The 26,081-nt window shown below is 45.4% G+C and overlaps 1 protein-coding gene across 1 annotated transcript in view; it reads right to left on the reverse strand.

The window, feature by feature from the left end:
- LOC126419253 (lysosome membrane protein 2-like) overlaps positions 1-26,081 on the reverse strand; it is a 384,735-nt gene that overhangs the window by 211,716 nt on the left and 146,938 nt on the right. The window contains exon 3 of the mRNA XM_050086410.1: positions 18,845-18,936. Within this exon, the coding sequence (XP_049942367.1) occupies positions 18,845-18,936 (92 nt within the window). The remainder of the gene's footprint in view (positions 1-18,844; positions 18,937-26,081) is intronic.

Here is a 26,081-nt window from a genome sequence, read left to right on the forward strand (position 1 = left end):
TGTCCTTAGGTTAGTTAGGTTTAAGTAGTTCCAAGTTCTAGGGGACTGATGACCTCAGATGTTGAGTCCCATAGTGCTCAGAGCCATTTGAACCATAGTGGATGCTGTCGAACTCCGTGACTGTTCCTTTAATGGGTGTAAAAAAATATCCGCTACCGGTCACAATAAAAGGTTATTTATTTGTCATAGGACCGGTTTGGGGCTTGCGCCCATCTTCAGGTGTCTATACATTCATGTACATGTTTGTGGGGTTGGAGATCACCGTATAAATACAAAAAAATTATTTGCTAGTGACTACACAGATACAAGTGGGACGATTGTACGTGGTAAGGCAGCATTTGACGAAAATATGCCTGTACTTACATAAAGATGAAGCACCATTATTACAGTTATGCTGTGTTGATAGTTTTGCCACTTAGTTACTCACTTATGGTTATTTTCACGTCCATATTTCTGTTTTAGGAAGTATAGCTTCATATTACACTATTATGATGTGCACTCGTGAGATACGATATGTTTACATACAAACATGTGGGCTGTGGTCAAAGAACTTCGATGTAGCAGATGTGAAGATGTTGCGGGCGCAAGCCCGAAACCGGTCGTGTGACAAATAAATAACCTTTTATTGTGACTGGTGGCGGGTATTTTTCTACACCTCTGAAGATATGCTCTTCAGAGCCTATGTTTATAAGACATTTTTTTGTTTCGCTGCAAAGAAGCTATTCCTAAAGTAGGTCTTTTTGGGGGTAAGAGAGACCCTGTAAATTTGCTACCACATTTTTTACTTACATGGAGTAACTTATAAATACTTTTCTTCCGTTAGCCGTCACGGTTACCTACTGATACCTGATTGTATTTCGTGGAATTAGTGCAACCTTTTCACCCTATCTCGCGTTTGATTGTTAAGTAAAATTGCGCCAGAAACTGAAGCGTTCACCTCCGGTTCGTCCGCCGAATGCACCGGACGGAGCGAAGCCTGCAAAACGCGCGTCATTCCGCCAGCCGAGCGCTGATCGGAACACGGAGGGGTGCGCGCGTGCATACACAAACAGCGGCCGCTCTGTTGTTGCGACGTCGCTCGATATATCGCGTACCCCCGGCCGCTGACGCAATGCGGCGCAGACGGACGGACTGCCGGTATGCATGTGCAGGTTGCGGAAGGGCAGTTACGCCGCCCCCACTCTGGCGCGCGGTGTCCCGTGTCCCGGCGCCGGGCGCTCTGCCCGCAGCATGGCGGCCGCCGCGCGTCCTGACGTCACACATCGGCTATTATTACGGCAACAAGCGCAGCGCGGTGCCGGCCAAGCAGGCGGTCCAGAGTCCAGGTCCGACGGGTCGGGCAGACCACGCCAAGATCCGCCCTGTGCCGCTCCTAGAACACTGTTCTAAACGCCCGAGCTGCACCCAGCGAGGAAACTGCCACCGTCAACAGTCCTCAACATTGAAACAAACACTACGAAGGCGGCATGCGGAAAACGTCAAACTGTCACTAACGGTGCAACGGAATTACACTGTCAACTTACGCACAGCTAGGACATCTTTGTATTTACGTGAATGTCTGGAAGAACTCTCTCTGTTCATCGCTTTCATTTATTGTGGTTGGTAACATTTTTGCACGTTTTGTTATCAGTGCTCATTGAGATTATGTTCTGAGGCTGTGCCTTTTTTTCCAGGTTAGTGTTTATGGAGTATCGCCATGGAAGGATACAGTGCCGAACAGAGAGTTTTTATTGTGAGAACTCGCTACAAGAACGGTGACAGTGAAAAGTATTGAGAAATTCCCCACTATAGTAGGACACAACAATGCACCAAATGAATTCAGTTTTCGTAGGTTGATCACGAAATTCGGAAAAATCGATTTGACAGATATCGAAAGCCTTCGACGCCCTGAGAGTGCCAAGCGTGAGGCAAATGATGTTGCCGTGCGTGATTCTGTTTCTCTGGCTCCCGGAAAACCATGCCGTGTTCAATAAATGTGCGTGTGTCTAGCAGTGATGCACAGAATGTTTTACACCCGTACAGAGCTCAGTTAAGTGACAAATTTTGCCGTGCGAACACCGTAGTGTTAGAACTCAAAGAAGAAATTCGAAGTATCCTCGACAGAGTTGACGGGGAAATGTGCAAGAGGGTGACAATTTCATGAACCGAGTTATCGCGTGTAAGGCTAGTAGGGAGGGGGGAAGGGGGCAGTGTTTCAGATGTCCGATTTAGAGCGTTACGGACAGTGCCCTGCAACCAGATAGGGATGTAACGCCTGAAGTGGAGAGAATACGGCACGATTTCCCTATACAGGACATCCAGTGACCCTGTTAATCAATTTCAATCCGAGTAACTACATGCATGAGCATCAGAGGTGGACCAACGCATTATTGACTTGCTCAGTTTGTGAAGCTCTTTCTCTTGAATAAATTATCCAATTTTCAGGAAGTGTATTTTTTTTTAACATGTATATCACATCTATCAATTTCCGTTCCACTCTGATAATTCCTTCGTCGTGAGTGTTCTTTTTTGTCTTAGAACGTGCAAGAAATCATTTCCAATGCATATTCGACCTGTGTTGGTGGCAAATCAAGTGTTTCTTCTTTGTCAAATTTCTTGCAAAAAGACAGAATTCAGATTCAAACCTGAACTTGAACTCTAGAGTTTCTGTAGCATTATTAAAAATATAAGCCACTCCAATTGATTATCTGACGTTACTATTCTCTGTCTACTTTTGCATCTGCATACACACTCCACAAGCCACCGTACAGTACATGGCGGAGGGTAACACGTACCCTGACTAGTCATTTCCTGTCGACTCAAATAGATCGAGGAAAGAGAGACGATATGTAAGGCTATGTACGATCCCTAATTTCTCTCATGTTAACGTCGTGGTCCTTACCCATTATTTACTTTGTCGGCAGTAGAATCTATCTGCAATTTGCTACAAAGCCTTGTCTAAATTTCCACAATAGTGCCTTTTGGTAAGCCCATGGTCTTCCCCTTGGGGAAGCCAACTGGAATCCAAGAAGCAACTGTCTTTGATTGTACTGCACGCCATAAAACTGATGTTAAATGTCTAAGCAAGTAGGAAATACTATTAACAACAACAACAACAACAACAACAACAAATGGCCATCAGTTTATTGAGTCATCGATTGCCGTACTGTTAAATTACGACTGGTGAATAGGTCACGGATTGGACATTACGTAACAGTTTCATTTTTTAACTTGTTAGAAACTTTGATGAAGTGGGGATAGATTTGAAGGTGTGTCAGTTCGTAGCTAACGTGGATTCATTCCACAGGTCCCTTTAGGTGGTCGCAGAAATAAAATGAAAGTACTAAAGAACATAATAGCTGCCCAATTTTAACAGCACAGGAACATGAACTTTGACTTAAAGTAAGAGCCGTTACACGTGTACTGCGTTTTTGAAGTGTATGATTAGCATTTTTGTGTAACTATGAAGTAACGCCGTCTACGTTCTACAGGATGTCCCAGGAATGTTGCGACAAATTTCGAGTGGCTGTACAGAATGGCTTGAGGAACAAACTGAGGATAGGAGCTCTGTGTTCGTAAAAACGTAAAAAATCATCCAAAGACATTACGGAAGGTCGATGTTACGGACGCCGGCGCCTGCCACTGAGGCACCCCTTTGGCAATGAACGTTACTTTGTACTCCAACGGACTGTAGGTGGAACGTCTCCCAATGTTGTTACTTATTAAATGATTGCGACTGATTGGCCTGGTCGCCAGTGGAGAAGATGGAGGTAGCTGCCGCTTACAAAGGCCTTGTCTTCTGTGAATGTGATGCTCTGTTGCCTCAGTAGATGACGGTTTTGGAGATAGAAACCTATCTGCAGTTTATTTTTCTCCTGTATACCGAAAAACATCAGAAGTTGCAGTAGATTCCAGGAGAAAAACTGCGGATGGAAACCAGTGTCTCAAACCGTCGGTAGCAGAAGTAACACAGTATCTCACAGTATTCCCTTCTTCTCTACTGGCGATCGTGGCAATCAGTCGTGTGGCGACTTAAAGAGCGAAGCAGAGCGAAACGTTCTACCTACGGTCCTTCTTCAGTGTACGAAGTCACGTTTGGCGCTGAAGCGGTGACCCGACGACAGGCATCGATACCTGTAACTCTGACGCTCAATAGCATCATTTGATGTTTTCATATCCGTTATTTGTTCCTCAAAACGCCGTCTGGAAAACCTAATGTTTTCGCTACGTTTCTGGGACACACTGTGTATTGAAGGAAAGATTTTGCATCGATTCTGTCGGCCAGAAATAGCATTCAATTTTGGTGGTTTGTAGAATTATTTTAGGCGCCGTGTGTGGAGGAACAAAGCCTACCAGCATGGGCTTAATTACACAGACATGATAGGGCCTGTCAAGATCACAGTTTAGCATCCTGCACGATTGTTGTTCGCATTGGTCTCGATCCGGCGATTGGCACCAAAGTGTGGAGTGTGTGGGTTACAGGAGAGCCGTACTTAACGCAATTCAGGGTCAACGGCCTTGTGCGACTAGCGCCTTAGGGTGTGTTATGTACCCGACATGTTTTTGGTGGTGGCTGTGCTCTATGTTTGAGGAAACCAGCATCGTACAGGCACGTCCTTGAGTCAGGAAATGGCTTGTTTGCAGCTAGGGAAAAATCCACATGGACAATGTGATACTGTCTGGGACACCACCAACAGCCAGAATGGTGACTGCTTCACTGATGCAGCAGCACAGGAGACGCTGACTATTGTAGGTCCAATGACAACGCTCGACAAAAGAATAGTATCACATTGTCTTTCCAGATCAGTTCCGGGTCTGAGTCCAGTATCATGATGGCTGTCAGTGTATGGAGGCTCTGAGGAAACCCAACATCACCAGACTGAATTTCTCATGGTACTGGACCAGCACCTGGCACGTAGGGTGGGATGCCATTTGGTCTGCAACACGATTATGTGTAGTTCTCATAGCCGTAATTTGGCTACCAGGTCGAGTTAATTTAATGTCGGACGTCGACGTGCAGTAACCACTAACAGACAGCAGGTGGCAGCACTAGCAGTGGAGGGATAGCAACAGTGGTCTCGTCGTCTTAATACGGAAACAAAAGCGATGGATTTGCTGTGCGGAAAGGACATGATTATATTTCGTGCCAGTAGTGAAGAATTTCCGAAACAGCGTGTGCTGTGATTAATTTGTACTATGCGCGGGAAAATGCTGCCATCCAAAACCGGCCCCAAGGTGACTATGGAGGTACCGTGGGCACTGATGACCGGAGTGAACGACATCGGCGGAGATGTGTAACTTCGCGTGGATCACCGCAGCAGGTGCATTGTTCACACAGCCATGCTGATTGCTGATCATCGGCGACAAAGGCTGGAATCTGCACGCCAGTATCGCAACTGGACTTCCACTGAGTGGCGACAGGTGGCCTTTTCAGATGAATCACGTTTATGATCCATTGGCTAGGTGGCCCTTGGCGCGAAGCGTCAAAGCAAACACCCTGCACCCTATATCGTCTGAGGAATGTTTTCTTTGAATTCCCTGGCTGATCTTATTCTGGAAGGCATAATGCAGCAACCCAAGTTTGTGGTAGTATGTATACATTCCTGGGGACCTTGTACATCCCCACATGCACTTGGTTTGTCCTCGGCACAATAACATGTATTAGCAACACAATGCAACATGTCACACAGCTCTCAGTGTACGTACGTGGTTCGAAGAGTACTAAGTCGAGTTTACCATAATACCCTGGTCATTGAACGCCCAGCGTTTGATCCCTAATTGAAAGTCTGGGACTTCAATCGGGCTGTCTACGCCAGGAAACATCAACCGATATATCTGGCGCAGCTTGTCACGGAACTGCAGTTGCCGTGGCTCCACATCTCTGCCGGTATCTTCCCGAACCTCTGACACTTCCTGCACGTTTCACAGTGGCCCACGCTGCAAGAAACGGTTATGAAGTTTGACAGGTGGTAACAGTGTTTGGAGAGTGTGTAACATACATGTTACGTGCTGTGGTTGAGCCCGATATTCGAGGGCATTTGGGCTTTATCTTTCAATATAACTTAAAACTCAAAGCCGTCCGCGCTGTCTTGACCTAGCTAGTTGTCCTCGCCGGTGCCGTCTCCACATCTATCACCCTTTGAAAACATATGGTCATCAGTTGCCTAGAGACGGACACGCCACCACTCATCGGATGATATGACTGATGAGAAGTCTGGCAGAGTTTGCGGAGTATGGAATGACAACCCTGTCTCCACCGTACAAGATCAGTTCGTCTCTACGCCCAGCAGTATCAGAGCCGATGTTCCTGCCGCCAGGTATCAAATCTCTCAACTGAATTTCGCATCAATGTCGTCCCCATCCCCAACGTCACCTACAAATTTGATATTTCATAATTTTTGCTCTGCTGCACACGCGTATCAAGTAAAATTCCGGTATTTACTACCTTTTCCGGTGTTGCAGTATTATTGTCCATCAGTGCTATTTCCGGTACTGTGCGTCTCTGACCGGGAAGATCGGCATCAGTGCTGCCACTTTACCTCATTTTGCCGATGCTTTCTTTCTTAAGGTAATCGTTCCAAATTTCTCCGACATTCATGTAGTTCTCAAATATATGCATTTTGACACCTATGAGCCCCGAGATGAACTGGAGCGGTGTTATTACCGAAGGCACGCAGTGGACAGTTTATCGTTAGATGGAAGATACGTAGTTGCTGGTACATTAGTATATATGCGTGGTTTTTGTTTAGTTTTAAATGATTAAGTTCTCATGTGAGTAGTTTTAGATACAAACATTGTAATTCCTCTCCTATCCTCCTCTAAGCATTCCAATTCATTACGATGAATAACTTCTGCTCGATGTTTGTCTTCATTGCTTAGATTTATGATACTCAGTTCACCCAGGTCGTCAACGGAACATGTCTGTCAACGTGAAATATGGGGTCTTCATAATAGATGGAACTCAACGCAAAGAAGATTGCTTGGATGAATACTGAATAGTTTAAGTGAGGCTATGAGTTACAATCCGAGAGAAAGAGTGTGAATATAGTATCAAAGTTCAGGAGCGGGATTGACATAGTTCATTAACGATGGAAGAAGTATTCGTAATTTGTGTTCATCAAGAGAAATGAAAATTTTCTCCTGCGCTAGAACTGACGCTTCACTACTAAAGAAAGATTTTTATGAAAATTCTTTTACTTGTTGATCTTATTTACGCACAATGCAATCTTCTTTAACCAGGTTTTATAAAATGCGACTCTCCTTTCGCTTTAGTGTATTTAGCCTCTTTTGTGTGAGAACACCAGGGAAAATATGCAAGGTCTCGTGCAACCTTTGCCACCTGCCACGAAAACTGAGCAAGCAACAAAGGTAAGGAAGAGAGAATCTTCCACTACGGTATGAGTGGGTATGCAAGATTATGTTAACTTCTGTTTTCAAAAGACGCTATCGCCCCCTCGCAAACGTTTAAAATTTATTTCCTATAATCCTTGACGGTGATATCTCGTTACGTTCAGTTGGTTGTCTATGCGACTACCGCCACTTGAGATGAGTTATAGAATGTTGCGGTGTACGGTGTACCAAGTACGAATCAAAATTTAAGATATCCAGGGTCTACCCCATACTGGGAGTTTCATTCAGGTTCTTATTGCATGGCTTGAAATGCTACGATGCGTCATTTTGCGAATGTTTCATACCTTTGTGGTCTTTTTCGTGAATTTTATTTTATCATCTACGGGACTCCCATTTGCTCCTAAAACCGTTACCAGTTCCGTCGAATCTCTTACATAAACGAATTTCTGTTGTGTGAATTCTAATTTTTAATGATATATTAACTCTATAAAGAATGTAGGAACAGCTATAGCCTTATAAAATGTCTATACTGTCTCGCTTTTTATATTTTTTATAGTTTCGTATCAGTGAGTTTATTTCTTCTCCACATTCTCCTAGCGATACGTATTGTCATGCATTTGCTCATATTCCATTACTATCAACTTTTGTTCTCTTCTCTTGAAGGCTAGAACTGCAGTTCTACTTGCCGACAACTTCACGCTATGTTCCTTAGACGTACTACCTAATACAAATCCTGCCTGTGGACCGTACCCTGATACTGTAAGTGTGTGTCGTAGTCATATGGCGGACAGATTAAAATTGTGTGCCTACGCATTTTTCTTACCTACATCAAATTGGTTTTTTTAATTATTAGAACTCCAACTATTTAGTAACCAACGATTGTAAACAACAGAATGGAGGCGTAGATGAGCTATTTTTTTAAGTGCCTGAAAACAATTGAAAAACCATTGGATGTTAAAAGCGTAATACTATTTTAGCCGCTAAGGGAAGGCACACGGTTGACAACGAAAATGAGTAGTTTATATATTAAGAACATAACTCATACAAATTAGAGCGTGACAGTCTCCGAGTCGCTTCATGTGAGGACATTACTTTCATTACCGGTTAAAAAGTTATGTGGCGTTTGTGCTGGATACGTTGATTTTTAGAATGTTAAGTTACAAGTGTCATGTGTAGGGGTGATTGCTGCAGCAGCTCCACAAGGCCGGCCCTTATACTATTGTCTACTACTGGAATAGATGTATGAAGTCTGATGACCCACATGTGCCTAAGTTATTTGGGGGCACTGATCTCTCCCGACAGAATAACCACAGCTGAAAGAAGTCTGGCTGCCCCGAAATTAGTCATACCTGTGTCTGAAGTGTTGGAATGAGAGTGAGGCTGGAAGTCCGTAGTGCGTTGATGCGAGAGTAGGTCTGAAGACAGGAAAGAAAATACTCCGCAACTGATGACCTCCCCATGCAACAATTTATACGTGATAGGGACTTCTTGCTTGTCGTTTGACCTGCATGTCAGTGAAGTTCTCAATGGGAAAGTCACTCCAAAAGGCGTATGAATTCTACAACCCAACATGAAAACAAATGTGCGGTTTCTGAGAGCGATTTCGTCCAACTTCCCATTGCTTTGGAATGGCCTCAGACGGAACTTTTTTAAGTGCGCGTATTTTTAACAAGGGAAGAGAAGGGTTATCCAGGAGCAGCGAAAAAATTTGCAAAAAATAATTGAATTGGAATGTCAGGTTACCAATGGGCATGGGGGGAGAGAGTTATTAAACCGTAGGCAAAAGAAATTTCAATATGCTGGAAATTTGCACAAGATTTTAGCCACGTATGTTTGTCATTGAAACTATTTGATGATAGCTCGCTGGTTCTGTCGAGCCTGGGCCAAAATCGCAACCTCACTGCCTGTTATCTCATATACACAGCATTGAAGTAGCAACTATTTGATGCCACATAGTATCCTCTCACGCGTTGGTAACGAAATCTAATACATACGTGGTACAGTCCGTTACCAAAATTCTGTCTGTCTCTAAGTAACGGCAAAGCTTACAGGAATGTGACACTGGGATGATCGTACAAAATTTGCACTGTTTTCTTTCATCGTTGTTATCTGATATAAATTAATTAATTACAGTGCAGAGTAAATTGTAGATTAGGTTTATAAAGGATACCTGACGTTGACACAGCTTTGGTTTGAAGTAGGTAAGTTTTGTTGTATTAAAAACACTGACAACGCAGTTTTATTATACTCTTATAGCCGACACTTTTAGTCCGTTTATTTTTATCGATTTCCAATGACGCAATAAAGTTTACTGTTTACGAGCCGCTAAACTCTCTTACGGCGTGCAGCTGCTGCTGATAATGTCGATTGTTCCGCTTTTATCAGGCATTAGTTCCAACGCTTTGTCTCCGTCTCAGGTACACGTCCGTACCATCCGAGCGAGTCCAGAAGTGTGCAGCAACACGTTAACATGAAGATGGCATTTCCGCTCTAGGTGTAGACATTTCAATATTATCTCACTGGTCTCATTTTCTGCCTTCTCTCATGGATAGGCTGAGAATTCTCTCTCTCCGGTAGTGTTGTTAAAAAGCTCCCTTTGCGTCTTTTCTCCAAATTTCTTGCTAAATTTTCTGTCAGGCCGTACCACTCTCAATAATTGTGTGCCGCAGCGGAGTGTCGTAGGACCGTATTTTTTTGTTTTGGTTTTAGGGCGCAAAACTACTATGGTCATTAGCGCCCAGCCCGTGACTTAGGAAACAGTAAAAAAACCGAAATTGAAAACCAGCAGCAATGGGAACAAAGTCATAAAATTGGAGAAACTAGAAGCAGAAGGAAGGCTTAAAAATCCACTACAGAAAGCGGTTAATTGTCCCCAAAAAAAGGTTCAAATGACTGACGTCATTTCACTGGCACTAATAAACTGGAGAACGCGGTCGTCTGAGCGCGTGTCATCTGCTAAAATCGACGATAGATCAGGCGATAGCTGTAGACGGGCGCGAAAAGGATTAAAATAGGGGCATTCAATTAAAAGGTGTCTTACCGTCCACAGCTGAGAGCAGTGGGGACAGAGTGGGGGAGGATCGCCGCTTAAAAGATGTCGATGGCTAAAAAGACACTGCCCTATCCGGAGTCTAGTTAAAACTACCTCCTCCCGACGACGCGTTCCGGAGGAAGAGGTCCAAGCGCAAGGAAGAGCTTTCACTTCCCGCAATTTATTATGGGGAAGTGTTGACCAATGCGCGTGCCATAAATGAAAAACACGACGACACAATACGCTCCGTAGATCGCAGAAAGGAATCGATGGAATAGCTGGCCGAGGAAGAGAGACTGCAGCCTTGGCTGCAATATCGGCCGCCTCATTTCCACAGATACCAACGTGTCCCGGGAGCCAGAGGAACGCCACCGAGACGCCCCCCAGGTGGAGCAAGCGCAGACAGTCCTGAAACCGGTGGACCAGAGGGTGCACAGGATAAAGAGCTTGGAGACTGAGGAGAGAGCTGAGAGAATCTGAGCAGATAACGTACTGTATCCGCTGATGGCGGCGGATGTAGTGGACAGCCTGGAGAACAGCGTAAAGCTCCGCAGTATACACCGAACACTGGTCGGGAAGCCGAAATTGATTTGGGGTGTCGCCAACAATATAGGCACTCCCTACACCGAACGATGTTTTCGAGCCGTCGGTGTAAATAAATGTGGCGTCCGTCATTTGTGCACATCGAGCAGCAAATGCCCGACGATAAACAAGTGTAGGGGGTACCATCCCTGGGAAATCGACGAAGGTCACGGAGAAGGCAGATCCGGGGACGGAGCCGAGGCGGTGCTGTACCCCAAGTTGTCAAGAAGGTTTTTGGAAAGCGGAAGGAAAGAGAATGGAGCAGTTGACGGAAGCGGACTCCCGGGGGTAGTAGGGAGGAGGAGTGGCCTGCATACCCTACATCAAAGGAGGCGTCGAAAAAAGGTCATGGGCTGGATTAGCAGGCATGGAAGGCAGATGGCTAGCATAACGAGTCAGAAGGACTACTCGCTGATTGGACAGTGGAGGTTCAGCAGTCTCAGCATAAAGTCTTTCCACAGGGCTAGTGTAAAAAGCTCCAGACACTAAACGTAATCCACGGTGGTGGATAGAGTCGAGCCGCCGAAGAATAGACGGCCAAGCAGAGGAGTAGACTATGCTTCCATAATCCAATTTCGAGCGCACTAAGGCGCGATAGAGGCGGAGAAGGACCACTCGGTCCTCTCCCCAGGAGGTACCATTCAGGATATGGAGGGTGTTAAGCGATCGCAGACAGCGAGCCGAAAGATAGGAAACGTGGGAGGACCAGCACAGTTTTCTGTCAAACATAAGACCCAAGAATTTAGCGACGTCTGAAAACGGAAGGCTGACAGGTCCTAGATGTAAGGAGGGTGGAAGAAACTCCTTACGTCGCCAAAAATTAACACAAACGGTCTTACTGGGAGAAAAACGGAAGCCGGTTTCGATGCTCCAAAGTGGAGGCGATCGAGACATCCTTGAAGACGTCGTTCAAGAAGGCTGGTCCGTTGAGAGCTGTAGTAGATCGCAAAATCGTCCACAAAGAGGGAGCCCGAGACATCAGGAAGGCGACCATCCATAATCCGATTTATGGCAATGGCAAACAGTACAACACTCAGCACGGAGCCCTGGGGTACCCCGATTTCTTGGGAGAAAGTACGGGAGAGAGTAGTGTTCACCCGCACCCTAAATGTGCGCTCTGCCATAAATTCGCGAAGAAAAAGGGGCAGCTGGCCTCGAAAGCCCCAAGAGAACAGTGTGTGAAGGATGCCTGTCCTCCAACAGGTATCGTATGCTCTCTCCAGATCAAAAAATATTGCTACCGTTTGGCGTTTCCGGAGAAAATTGTTCATGATATAAGTGGAGAGAGCAACAAGATGGTCAACTGCCGAACGATGCTTTCGGAATCCGCATTGGGCAGGTGTTAAAAGACTGCGGGATTCCAGCCACCAAGCTAAACGGTAATTCACCATACGCTCCAAAATCTTACAGACACTACTCTTGAGAGAAATGGGGCGATAGCTAGAGGGGAGATGTTTGTCCTTTCCAGGTTTCGGAACGGGAACGACGATAGCTTCCCGCTATCGTCTGGGAAAAGTACTGTCGGTCCAAATTCGATTATAAAGGCGAAGGAGGTAACGCAGACTATGGGTTGATAAATGCAGCAACATTTGGACATGGATACCATCCGGTCCTGGGGCGGAGGAGCGAGAAGAAGAGAGTGCATGTTGGAGTTCCCACATGGAGAAAACAGTATTGTAGCTTTCGTGATTTTGAGAGGAGAAAGCAAGATGTCGCACTTCCGCTGCACGTTTCTTCGGGAGAAACGCTGGCGGGTAATTTGAAGAGCTCGAAATCTCAGCAAAGTGCTGACCCAGTGAGTTAGAAATTGCGACGGGGTCCACTAAGGTATCATGCGCGACAGTGAGCCCAGAGACTCGGGAGAAACTAGGCGCGCCTGAGAACCGTCGAAGCCGACTCCAAACTTCCGAGGAGGGAGTGACGGTGTTAAATGAGCTAATAAAGAATTTCCAGCTTGCTTTCTTGCAATCGCGCACGGAGCTGCTTATAGCGGATACAGTTGGCCTAAGTAGGATGGTGACGGAAAATGCGAAGAGCACGTCGCCGCTCACGTATTGCGTCACGGCATGCCTCGTTCCACCAAGGAACTGAGGGGCGCCGGGGCAATTCGGAGGTGCGTGGTATTGAACGTTCCGCAGCTGTAAGAATAACGTCGGTAATATGTGTGACCTCATCGTCGACGCTGGGAAAGCGACGGTCATCGAATGTCACTAGAGACGAAAAAACTGTACAATCGGCTTGGGCAAACTTCCTGCGTCGTGGGCTGCAGTCTAAGGACACATGGCAAGTGGTCACTCGAGTGTGTATCATCAAGGGCGAACCATTCGAAGCGCCGAGCTAGCGGAACAGTACCGACCGCAAGGTACAAATGAGATAAATTTGTCGTGGAGGCAGACAAAAATGTGGGGACCCCAGTGTTTAGGCAAACTAGATCCGCTTGGTGGAAGACGTCTAGCAATAGGGAGCCACGTGGACAAGGATGTGGAGATTCCCAAAGCGGGTGGTGGGCAGTGAAGTCCCCAACCAGCAAATAGGGGGTGGAAGCTGATCAAGAAGATGAAGGAGATCAGCTCGTGCCATTGGTGTGGACGATGGAATGTATACAGTACAAAGAGAGAACGTGTACCCAGAAAGGGAAAGACGGACGGCGACAGCTTGGAAGGAACTGTTTAAGGGGATTGGGTGATAATGGAGAGTATCATGGAGCAGAATCATGAGTCCTCCATGGGCTGGAGTGCCTTCAACAGAGGGGAGGTCATATCGGACGGACTGAAAATGAGGGAGAACAAAGCGGTCATGGGGACGCAGCTTTGTTTCCTGAAGACAGAAGATGACCGGCGAGTAGGATCGTAAGAGGATCGACAATTCATCCCGATTGGCTCGAATGCCGCGGATATTCCAGTGGATAATGGACATAGGGTGAACAGAAAAGTGAGGACTGTGACCAAGGTCGCTGTCAACTCAACGACTGCTCAGAGCTTGCGACCGACAGCATGGAATGGCATTCAGCCGAAGGCAGAAGATCCTGATCCATAGGTTGGTCAGGAGCAGCTCCTGCCACCAGCGATCGGCCGGTTGACCGGCCACCAGCAGTGCGCCTCGGCGACACAGAAGACGGCCGAGGGTGATTTCCGCCAGGTGGCGCTGTAGATGGGACACGCCTTGGCGGAGGAGGAGAGGAACTGGGTTTCTTTGTAGCCTTCTTGGAAGTATGATGTTTAGATGAAGGAGGAACCGATGGTTGTGAAGTTGCGGTATGTAAAAACTCTTCACGAGTATGCTCTTTTTTCGAAGACTTGGTGTCCGACTTTTGGGCTCGAGATTTAGCAGAACCCGATGAAGGGTGAGCCATAGAGTGGGCAGGCGAAAGTGGTGAGGTTGAACGGGCGATCTTTGCGCTGGCCGATCTGACGACCGTGGCACTAAAGGTGCGGTCACAAGTCTGCGTGGCCGCCTCCTTTGTTGGCCGAGGAGAAGCAGGGACAATGCTGTATTTGCCTGTCTGAGGCACAGTGGGCTGTCGACTGGCGAATAATTTTCGAGCAGCAAAGGTCGACACCTTTTCCTTCACTCTGATTTCCTGGATGAGCTTTTCGTCCTTAAAAACGGGGCAATCTCGAGAGGAAGCAGCGTGGTCACCCATACAGTTGATGCAGCGAGGGGATGGAGGTGGAGAAGCACCCTCATGGGCATCCTTGCCACACGTAACACATTTGGCCGGATTGGAACAGGACTGGCTGGTGTGATTGAACCGCTGACATCAATAGCAACGCGTAGGGTTTGGGACATAAGGGCGAACGGAAATTATCTCATAGCCTGCTTTGGTTTTCGATGGGAGTTGAACTTTGTCAAATGTCAAGAAGACAGTGCGAGTTGGAATGATGTTCGTGTCAACCCTTTTCGTAACCCTATGAACAGCCGTTACGCCCTGGTCAGACAGGTAGTGCTGAATTTCTTCGTCAGACAATCCATCGAGGGAGCGTGTATAAACGACTCCACGCGAGGAATTTAAGGTACGGTGCGGTTCCACCCGGACAGGGAAGGTGTGGAGCAGAGATCTACGCAGCAATTTTTGTGCCTGGAGGGTACTGTTTGTTTCTAACAACAGGGTGCCATTCCGTAATCTGGAACAAGACTTTACAGGACCTGCAATTGCGTCGACACCTTTCTGAACTTCGTCAGACCGAGAAACAACAAGGAACTGTGGCAACGATGGAAAAACTGTCTGTGGCTGAGACTCAGTGAACTTACGTTTGTGAGCAGACATAGTGGAAGGTGAGGAAACCATTGCGGAAGAATCCCCATGATTACCGGCGTCTCCGATGGCGCGCTCCTCCCTTGCAGGGGCCCTCACTGAGGGCACTCCCGCCTTAGGTGATTGTTCACACCTCAGGTCACACCTCCCGACAAATGGACGGAGGGACCAATCGGCACTTTCAGAAGGTATCAGCTCGGGTAATCACCCCTCCCTGGGCCTGGCCGTTACCAGGGGGTACGTACGTGTCCTACCTGTCTACCAGGGGCGGGGAATTACGCGTTACCCCGTCACCGGCTACGCATGGAAGTTCGTGGGTCGGCCTTCAGACACGCACAGGGAGGAAAAAAGAGAAATGGAAAGAAAAGAAGAGGGGTCTCAAACGCCGCAGCGGAGAAAAGGGCAAAGAGAAGAGGGAAGGAAAAGAGAAGAACAGAGGAAGGACGAAGACTTGCAAGTGTAGAAAGCAAGGAATTTGGAACAGTTTCGAGCGTCCGTCTCCGGACGTAGGCACAAACCATACTCCCAGAGGGGGAGAAAGGGAATGAAAGAGCCAGAGGTGAGGGGGGGGGGGCGGGAAGAGGGGAGACGGGGAAAGGATGCGGAAAAGGTAGGTATGCAGCCCGGAAAAGGAGGGCCACATTAGCTCGGGGTCCCGTGCTCGCTACGCACGTGTCCACAAAAGAGTTGTGGACCCCCTGGGGGTCGTAGGACCGTTGCTATTCACAATATACATAAATGACCTTGTGGATGACATCTGAAGTTCACTGAGGCTTTTTGCAGATGATGCTGTGGTATATCGAGAGGCTGTAACAGTGGAAAATTGTACTGAAATGCAGGAGGATCTGCAGCGAATTGACGCATGGTGCAGGGAATGGCAATTGAATCTCAGTGTAGACAAGTGTAATGTGCTGTGAATACATAGAAAGAAAGATCCCTTATCATTTAGCTACGATATAGCAGGTCCGCAACTGGAAGCAGTTAATTCCATAAATTATCTGGGAGTATGCATTAAGAGTGATTTAAAATGGAATGATCATATAAAGTTGATCGTCGGTAAAGCGGATGCCAGACAGATTCATTGGAAGAATCCTAAGGAAATGCAATCCAAAAACGAAGGAAGTAGGTTACAGTACGCTTCTTCGCCCACTGCTTGAATACTGCTCAGCCGTGTGGGATCCGTACCAGATAGGGCTGATAGAAGAGAGACAGAAGATCCAACGGAGAGCAGCGCGCTACGTTACAGGATCATTTAGTAATCGTGAAAGCGTTACGGAGATGATAAATTCCAGTGGAAGACTCTGCAGGAGAGACGCTCAGAAGCTAGGTACGGGCTTTTGTTGAAATTTCGACAACAAACCCTCACCGAGGAGTCAAGCAGTATATTGCTCCCTCCTACGTATATATCGCGAAGAGACCATGAGGATAAAATCAGAGAGATTAGAGCCCACACAGAGGCATACCGACAATCCTCCTTTCCACGAACAATACGAGACTGGAATAGAAGGGAGAACCGTTAAGAGGTACTCAAGGTACCCTCCGCCACACACCGTCAGGTGGCTTGCGGAGTATGGATGTAGATGTGGAATTGTGGTATCTTCAAAAACTGCCAAGTGGATGTGGCTTAGCACAGATGTTTTCAAGCAGCAGCGTTCGCGGAACGGGCGGTCAAGAGAGATTGTTGCTAGGCGACTGGTCATCTGTCCGATGAACTGCTCGAGTGTGGCACTTCTATTTGCCTGCATCTATGTACGCGGCTATCGTTCACCCCTGTCATCTATGGCCCTTGGTGCACTGCAGTTGCCTGCCTAGGCGCCGGTTTTGGGTAACACCATTTTGCAGCTCACGATAGACTTCAATCATGGCAGCATGCGAGGTGTTTACGAACTTATACGCTTCTGAAATGATTCTTCACTCGGCCAGAAAGAAAGTGATGCTCGCTTGGACATCTGATAGATCGCTCCATTTCCGCATTACGACGATGACTGCACTGTATTCGCATCCCGATTAAATGTTTCATAACCCCTCCCCTGCTAGTGCTGCCACCTACCGTCCTTTAGTAGCTATTGCACGTTGACGTCTAACACAAGTTATGGTCACCATGTGACTAGACGGTCTGCATTTTGTATGATCAGGTAATTCCTAAACGTTTTTCTGAAATACGTCGAAATTCGTTACTAATTCTTTCTTTTTTAAAATGGATACCCTTAGTTGATGTCCATCAGACCTTTCTTTTCATAACTAACAATTTTTATCGAAGTTCTCTTGTGTCTTTGTGACATCTCAAGCCACATCATTCTGTTACCTTCGCTGATGGCAGCTGAACCTTGCCATTTTCTGTGTTTCTCGAGATATTTCTGCACTGATTTCAATAATTATCGTGTTTGCTCGAAGATATCTGAACGACCCGTCTGTGGACCACACTTTCCTGCACACTTTTATTGCTACTTCAGTCATAAAAGCATTTTAATTTCAGTCCAACTGACAACTTTCGCTGCTGGTTCAAAACATCTTTAGTCAAACAGCCGTTTTGTAGCTCTATATTCGTCTGGGGATGTGTTCAGCAGCTGAACATGGAGAATGGGTCTTATCAGTTTAGCACTGTTGCGTGTATTAATTTCGCAGCCATTAGAAGGGGGTAACTTAACAGGAGTCCGCCTGGTTAGCCGCGCGATAACGTGCTTGCCTCCCACGTAGCGGGCCGGGTTCGATTCCCGGCCGCGTTGGAGTTTTTCTCCACTCGTGGACTGGGGGTTGTGTTATCACCACCACTTCATCCCCATAACCGACACGCAAGTCGCCCAATGTAGCGTCGACTAAAGTAAGACTTGCACTCGGAGGCCGAACTTCCCCGGATGGGACCTCCCGGCATACAATGCCACACCATCATATCCTGTATCATACTGAACAGGAGGTCCACCCAGACGAAAATAGAGCCACAGTAGGGCTGTCTATCAAAGATGATTTAAGCGAACGTCTTTTGATTATTAATATAATTATATTGCATTATGTTTTGTATTATGGATTTTACGTTATACATTACATATTTTATATTACATATTATATACATCCCATTACATGCTATATGCAGTATATTATCTTAAGTAATAATAGCTGATGCCTCACCATTCGATGCGTAATTTATTCATATCAAAGAACGACCGAGTATGTTACCTGATTGTAATGAAGCGACAACACCACTATTGTACTAACTTTGCTCCCAGTTGTGTTAGCAGTTTATTCGCAGTCTATTTCGAAGTCTTTTACGGCTTCATCGTGAGGCATTTACGCACCGTTACCGAAATGGTGTACTACAGAAAATCTATCTTGTCGCTGTACAACATCAGAGGATGCTATGAAACTTACTGAGAATGTAGCATCTTTACATTTCGGTCACAGCACGATGAAGGTTTCGTATTTCCCCTTCCATTACTTTAAGAAATATCCTGTTCGATTATTAGCTTTTTTCAGTCCAACTCAATAATGCGAGCCAGCGTTCAAATTTTATAATATTCTGACAACAAAAGGAGCACCTTGTCTAGCGTTGAGTGCCTGAGGCTTCAATTGTCCAAGAAAAATCGTGTTTGAAGAATGTACCGTTACTTACCCTATAATCTAAACATTCTAGAAACAAAATTCATACTTACGTCGTTAACGGTGTCTCCAAGGATGTCAGTGGTCCACATGATGTAAGCGCCCAGTGAGCTCACGATCAAAAGCACCAGGACAAGTATTACACCTGTGGACATGAGTCACTGTCAGTTCACAGCAGCAATGTTTCGAAGATACAGGAAAAGTTTCTTTCTAACAAGGGAACCTCCCCATCGGACCCCCCTCAGATTTAGTTATAAGTTGGCACAATTAATAGGCCTTGGAAAACTGAACACAGATCAATCGAGAAAACAGGAAGTAGTTGTGTGAAACCGTGAAAAAAATTATTAAAATATACAAACTGAGTAGTCCATGCGCAAAATAAGCAACATCAAGGAGAACGTGTGCTCAGGAGCGCCGCGGTCCTGTGGTCAGCGTGAGTAGTTGCGGAACGAGAGGTCCTGGGTTCATGTCTTCCCTTGACTGAAAATTTTACTTTATTTTCGCAAAGTTATGATCTGTCCGTTCGTTCATTGACGTCTCTGTTCACTGTAATAAGTTTAGTGTCTGTGTTTTGCGACCGCACAGCAAAATCGTGCGATTAGTAGACGAAAGGACGTGCCTCTCCAATGGGAACCGAAAACACGTCTGATATATTCTATACGACACTGGTGACGGCATGTGCGTCACATGACAGGAATATGTTGTCGACCCACCTAACTTGTACACTTAGCGAATGGGTAAAAAGATTCTTCTACCTTGTCCGATTTAGGTTTTCTTGTGGATGTGGTAATCACTCCCAAAAAACGATGAAAGCAGAAGATAAAATTCTTCAGGGTATCAGACCGCATCGTCATAATTTAAAATGCGCCAACGTTTCGGCCAGCGTTGCAGCTAGCCTTCATCAGGACCTTACGTTAACTGCTAAATGAACACACTTGGTTCCTTAAATAGCTGCACGAGAAAACCGTGTCGTTACTTGATTGGCTGTAAAAGGGAGGAGGAGGAGGAGGGGTGAAAGGTATGCTTTATTGGTGTGTCCTTTATTATCTGCCATTGGCTGAAATAGCTGTTTTCTATTAGTCTTTATATTAATCCACCCCATTGGAGGAGACGGACGAATAGCGAACAGGTGATGTTTTGCTTCGGTGGCTTGGCTTTATTCAGAACTCTGACCGTGTCCTGCCGGATCTTCTCCGCCTCGGCCTGTGGCAGATGACGTACCGAAGCCTCTACGGATTCTATGATATCTTCTTTTGGAACTCGCTTAGGTGCGACTGCGAAATTCATCCCCTTGGCCAGAATTGCTGTGGTTGCTTCGCTCAAGGTGTGGCTGGAGAGGTTGACCACTGTCCGTCGCCTGTCCAGCGTCAATGTTTCGTCCGTGGCTCTCTGTTGTAGTTTGTCGTACTTTCTCATCTGGCGGTTAGTAATACTATTGCTGGTCCTTGATGCTTGCTGAAAGGTTAACCTGTCGACTTTATCCCAGTCTTCCATCTGAAGTTTTCCGGCCAGAAATAGGTGCAGATCACACAAATTCATGTTGTGAGCATCGAGACTTATGCGGATGTGGCGGATCCTTTCCCGTAGCAATGCTTTACTGGCTTTAACACAGATATTCCTCGCCTTGTTCGTTTTTATGTGAGAGGTCAACCGCAAAGAATACGGCACAACACTCGTGTCTCTGCATCTCTTCAAAAAAGCAAGGTCATTCAGCAGTTTACATCTTTTTAAACGCAGTGCTTCTAACTTCTTGATGTTTCCGTGGATTTCCTGCCCATACAGTCAATCAAGTAACGACACGGTTTTCTCGTGCAGCTATTTAAGGAACCAAGTGTGTTCATTTAGCAGTTAACGTAAGGCCCTGATGAAGGCTAGCTGCAACGCTGGCCGAAACGTTGGCGCATTTTAAATTATGACGATGCGGTCTGATACCCTGAAGAATTTTATTGAAGAAGACAACGGCCGCGGAAGCCTACGCTTACAGAAAACAGAAGAGTGTCACAAACTGAAAATAAAAAATTAAAATTTTCACTCGAGGGAAGACTTGAACCGTAGCTGCTCTCGCTAACCACGGGACGACGGCGCTGCTTGACTCCCTGTGTCCTTAATGTCGCGTATCTTCGAATGGACTGTTCAGTTTGTATATTTTACTGATTTTTTTCATAGTTCCATACAACTTCTTCCTGTTTCCTCGATTGATCTGTGTTCAGTTTTTCAAGGCCTATCCACTGTGCCAACTTATAATTAAATCTGAGGGGGGGTGCGATGGGGAGGTTCCCTTGTAAGCAAACCACTACAATTTAACAGAATTAAGTTTTTGCTATTGGGGTGGAGAATGACAAACATAGCGTGACTGAATGCCGGATGCAAGCGTGTTGGCCTGGCCGCTAGAACCAATTACGGTTAGAGCCTTCACAACGCTTTGTTAAGGCAGAAGGAGCACGGCACTGGCCACAGATACAGTTTGAAAGATGAACGGCTTTGTGATTGATTGGGGTCATGGCTGTAACAAACAGAAGTTACATTAAAATGACCAAAAGCAAATGAGCTCTAGTATCTACACATGTCAAGTTGCTGCAAGTATCTTAACTGAATCAACTTTATGTTAACTACTAATTGAATAGCTAGAAAGTCGCCAAAGGAGAGAGCATCCTGATTAACCTGACAAGTTTCCTCTGATAGAGGAAGGAAGTCTATTCAAACTTATGGCCATTCCCAAGGCTGGGCGCAGAGAAAGTAACGACGGATATATGATGCAGCCTGATAATGATTTTGCATCTCTAACCTAATGTCTCGGATATCATCGTGTTTACTGAACGACAGCAGAGGTCTGATGTAAAACATTTAAGTAACTAGAGTTTTTTCTGCTTGAAATAGGAGACGGTTTCTGGATGGTATAGGAGTGTTCCAAAGTATGTGTAACAGTAACGAAAAATCAATCTCATATCTTTAATTTTTGTATATCGTGTTTGCACTGCTCAAACTTCACGCAAAGTTTGTTTTCTAGCAGAAACTGAGATATCTAAAATTATGTTTCGTTCTATGATCAACTGATTAAGCTTATTCTAGGTAGTTCTCAGTTTTGGTTGCTTGAGAGTTAAGGACTAAACAGTAAAATGGGTGGATGGATGTAAAATTGTTAGGTTCTAAACAGCAGGGTCCACAAAGCCCTAGCTAATGCTTGTTGTATTGTTATACGAATAGCTCTTTCTAAAATGAAAACCATAAACCATGTAACTTCAGCAACAATCATCAAAAAATGTCATACCCATTCTCAGCATATCTATTCATACGTTAGTAGTATATTAATGTAGCAGTTGGTCTCGGAACTAACAGTATGAACTAGCCACACAAAAACAATACCTGTGTCAAATTAAATTGGACAGTAGTCCTGACGCAACACAGAATGTCATCAGTTTTCTTTTAATGGTTTTATCTGAAATGGAAATTAAGTGTGTCTGTAGAAAAAAGGCTTGCCTCCTGTCGGCATTTAAAACAGACACAAAAAATTCGTCCATAGTTCATGTGACAGCCCTAGGTGGTTATAATGAAGCTGACGGTGTTCCGAATGCTGCAATACGGGTTGTATACATCACAACACCATAGGTCTGTTCATTAACCGGTGCCCTTGCGAAGTATGCTGAAAACAGTAATTCTAGCCTCTGCCACCAGGTAAAAAAAATTACGCTGTAAGTGATGCGAATCTGAAATACTTTCGGTGTCAGTATGTTGCTCGTTGCTTGTCGAAGCGTGTTTATTTCTTTTGTGAGGTGGCTGTTGGTGTGAAAGGTGAAGGAACGTTAAGTTTTCCATACGAAACGTAATGACCGTTGAGAAAAATAGCCGTGTGCTGCTGATGAATAACTGTACCAGAAAGGCAGCACTAGCAGCGCTGCACTGACATCAATGAACGGGGTAATGAATATCAAGAAATTGTAAGGAAGAGGTGAATGATGATGTGCAGATGACGCTGAGGCTGCTGTAGCTATAGCCTATCGTGCAGCGTTCGTCTGAAATAATTTTATGTAACGTCAGATTCTACAGGCTTCTAAAAGCCTATCATATCTAGAAAATTGAAGATGTGCTGCCTTACAGATGCCCCAACCTAAATTGATGTGACTTCTGGACGTGGGGATATCTCAAATATTTTCTGTATCAGGGATGAATCCGGACTCTCCCTGATGTGAAGGATAGCTATGACGACTCATCACTGATTACACCGAAGATATTGATACCAACTACCTACCATGCCGCGTTACGGATGCAGCCTGTTGCTGAGTCTGAAGACCATACTGATCGCATGTTGTAATTTGTAACAATGTCCTACTAGACGTGCCAGAACCACTGTTACCATGTGTTTGATCGTTCCTCTTCTTTTCCTATAACTCACATCACATGCTGACTGCTTTTACCTGGTGGCAGGAAGTGCAAGCATTTTCTCAGCGTACTTTGTTAGCGCACCGGTTAATGAACATACCTCCGAGGTTCGAGCGTCCTGCGATGCATGCAGCCCGCTTTGCATCACGTTAAACGACGTCAGCTTAATTACAGCCATCCTGTACGTATGGAGTTAGTGGTATCAGCATGAAATCTGATACAATCATGATAGTTGAAAGGTGGCTACACTGAGCCACTGCGCCAGAGATTGCGCCAAAGAGTATTATTAAGCCGCCTCCACAGTGCTTGTCGAGAGCTCGTAGTAGTCAGTGCCTGTCGAGCACTCGGGGTAGTCAGTGCTGAGATGTTGTAGTGAGGAGTGTTTGTTGAGATGTGCTAGTAGGCTGTGCTTGCTGAGATGTGATACTGAAGAGTCTTGTTGAGATGTGGTAGTAGAGAGTCGGTGTGGAGATATATTGTAAGGATTAGAGTGATTTTCATCAATATAAATGAGGTAACAAACTCCGTTTCTTTTTTTTTTTAAATTATTTCAGTGTCCTAAATAATGCGTCATTACAGGTTCAGTCAAAAAAGCATCTGGCGTGTGTTCTTGTATTAGAGTGTAATTCTGCTTTCCTTGAGCAATTATAGTATTTCTAATTTTCTTTTATCACTTCAGTATAATTGGTATTTAAAAATTCTTGTCTTGTTGGAGAAGAACCGTGCCAGATGTGTACGTTGAGTCACACTCCCACACACAGAACAATTACACTTGTGCTTTGGTTTAGTAGGTTTTATAGTTGCTGGGGACTTAATTAACTGTGTTAACGAAAATTTTCATTTCATTCTTTGTTGTTGTTCTTTGCAGTCAGATAGCGTAATAATACTAGTCAGGGCCAACCGTTTACGAGACATAGCGTAATCGGACAGACAGCTACGAAAAATAAAAAGTATTTTCAAATTTATTTAATTAAGCCCCCATGCATAGTGTGTAATAATAGTAAAATCGAAAATCTAGACATTCGAATAGATGTTGGATAATAGAAGAACTAATTTCTAGAGAGAAGTATTTGGGTCGGCTGGTCTGCAGGCTACACGTTTCATTGACCTCACTTGTCTCTATATTTAACACTCACACTCACTCTCTCTCTCTCTCTCTCTCTCTCTCTCTCTCTCTCTCTCTCTCTCTCTCTCTCTGCAGCGAGAAGCACATCCCCGACATCTGGTACCCGCGATCCGACGCAGCAGTAAGACAGTATAGTGGCGCAAATAATTCCTTTTTACCATGTAAGGATGAGACCCGCAATGGCAAAACTGAAAAGGTTAAATACGGAATGAACACCAGTAAGACAAATTACAATGAAACAAGGTGAGAGACTGTCAGAGTGGAAGTGAGTGAGCTGAGTGGAGCGTCCCGTGGCTCATCAGGCAGCGGGGAGTGTTCTACAAACGACCCAACCCTAGTCCATTAAAATTGCCACACCACGAAGATGACATGCTACAGGCGCGAAATTTAACCGACAGGAATATGATGCTGTGATATGCAAATGATTAGCATTTCAGAGCATTCACTCAAGGTTGGCGCCGGTGGCGACACCTACAATGTCCTGACATGAGGAAAGTTTCCAACCGATTTCTCATACACAAACAGCAGTTGACCGGCGTTGCCTGGTGAAACGTCATTGTGATGCCTCATGTAAGGAGGAGAAATGCGTACCATCACATTACCGACTTTGATAAAGGTCGGAATGTAGCCTGCCGTGATTGCGGTTTATCGTATCACGACATTGCTGCTCGCGTTGGTCGAGATCCGATGACTTAGCAGAATATGGAATCTATGGGTTCAAGAGGGTAATACGGAACGCCATGCTGGATCCAGGTTCTGTTTACAGCATCATGATGGTCGCATCCGTGTTTGGCGACATTGCGGTGAACGCATATTGGAAGCGTGTATTCGTCATCGTCATACTGGCGTATCACACGGCGTGATGGTATGGGGTGCCATTGGTTACACGTCTCTGTCACCTCTTATTCGCATTGACGGCACTTTGAACAGTGGACGTTTCATTTCAGATGTGTTACGACCCGTTGCTCTACCCTTCATTCGATCCCTGCGAAACCCTACATCTCAGCAGGATAATGCACGACCGCATGTTGCAGGTCTCGTACGGGCCTTTCTGGATACAGAAAATGTTCGACTGCTGCCCTGGCCACCACATTCTCCAGATGTCTCACCAATTGGAAACGTCTGGTCAATGGTGACCGATCAACTGGCTCGTCACAATACGCCAGTCACTACTCATGATGAACTGTGGTATCGTGTTGAAGCTGGATGGGCAGCTGTATCTGTACACGCCATCGAAGCTCTGTTTGACTCAATGCCCAGGCGTATCAAGGCCGTTATTACGGCCAGAGGTGGTTGTTCTGGGTACTGATTTCTCAGGATCTATACACCCAAATTGCGTGAAAATGTAATCACATGTCTGTTCTAGAATAATGTATTTGTCCAATGAATACCCGTTTATCTGCATTTCTTCTTCGTGTAGCAATTTCAATGGCCAGTAGTGTAATTAATCTTCTGAAGGCCTTCTTTCGTTGGTGGCCTTCAGTCCTACGTGATAAAACAGAGTTTGGGTTAAATTGTTACGTCTTTCCTTGTTTCGAAGCAAGTTCTGTTTTATCGTCTCAGCATAGCTGTACACTTCATGTTAAATTTACTGATCGCAGTGAATTGTCTGTTAACATTCCATTGGAAGAGGATTGTCTTTTTCTACACTTAAGGTAAACCATAGCACTTTACAGTGCATTATGTTGATGTATTTCGTGATAGTAAAATACTAAACAATGTTATACTCCAGGTCCATACACACTGATGAGCCAAAATATTGTGACCACTGCTCACCACGAGGTTGA

Source organism: Schistocerca serialis, chromosome 9 (genome assembly GCF_023864345.2).
Source record: "Schistocerca serialis cubense isolate TAMUIC-IGC-003099 chromosome 9, iqSchSeri2.2, whole genome shotgun sequence".
In the NCBI taxonomy this organism is placed as follows: Eukaryota; Metazoa; Arthropoda; class Insecta; order Orthoptera; family Acrididae; genus Schistocerca; species Schistocerca serialis.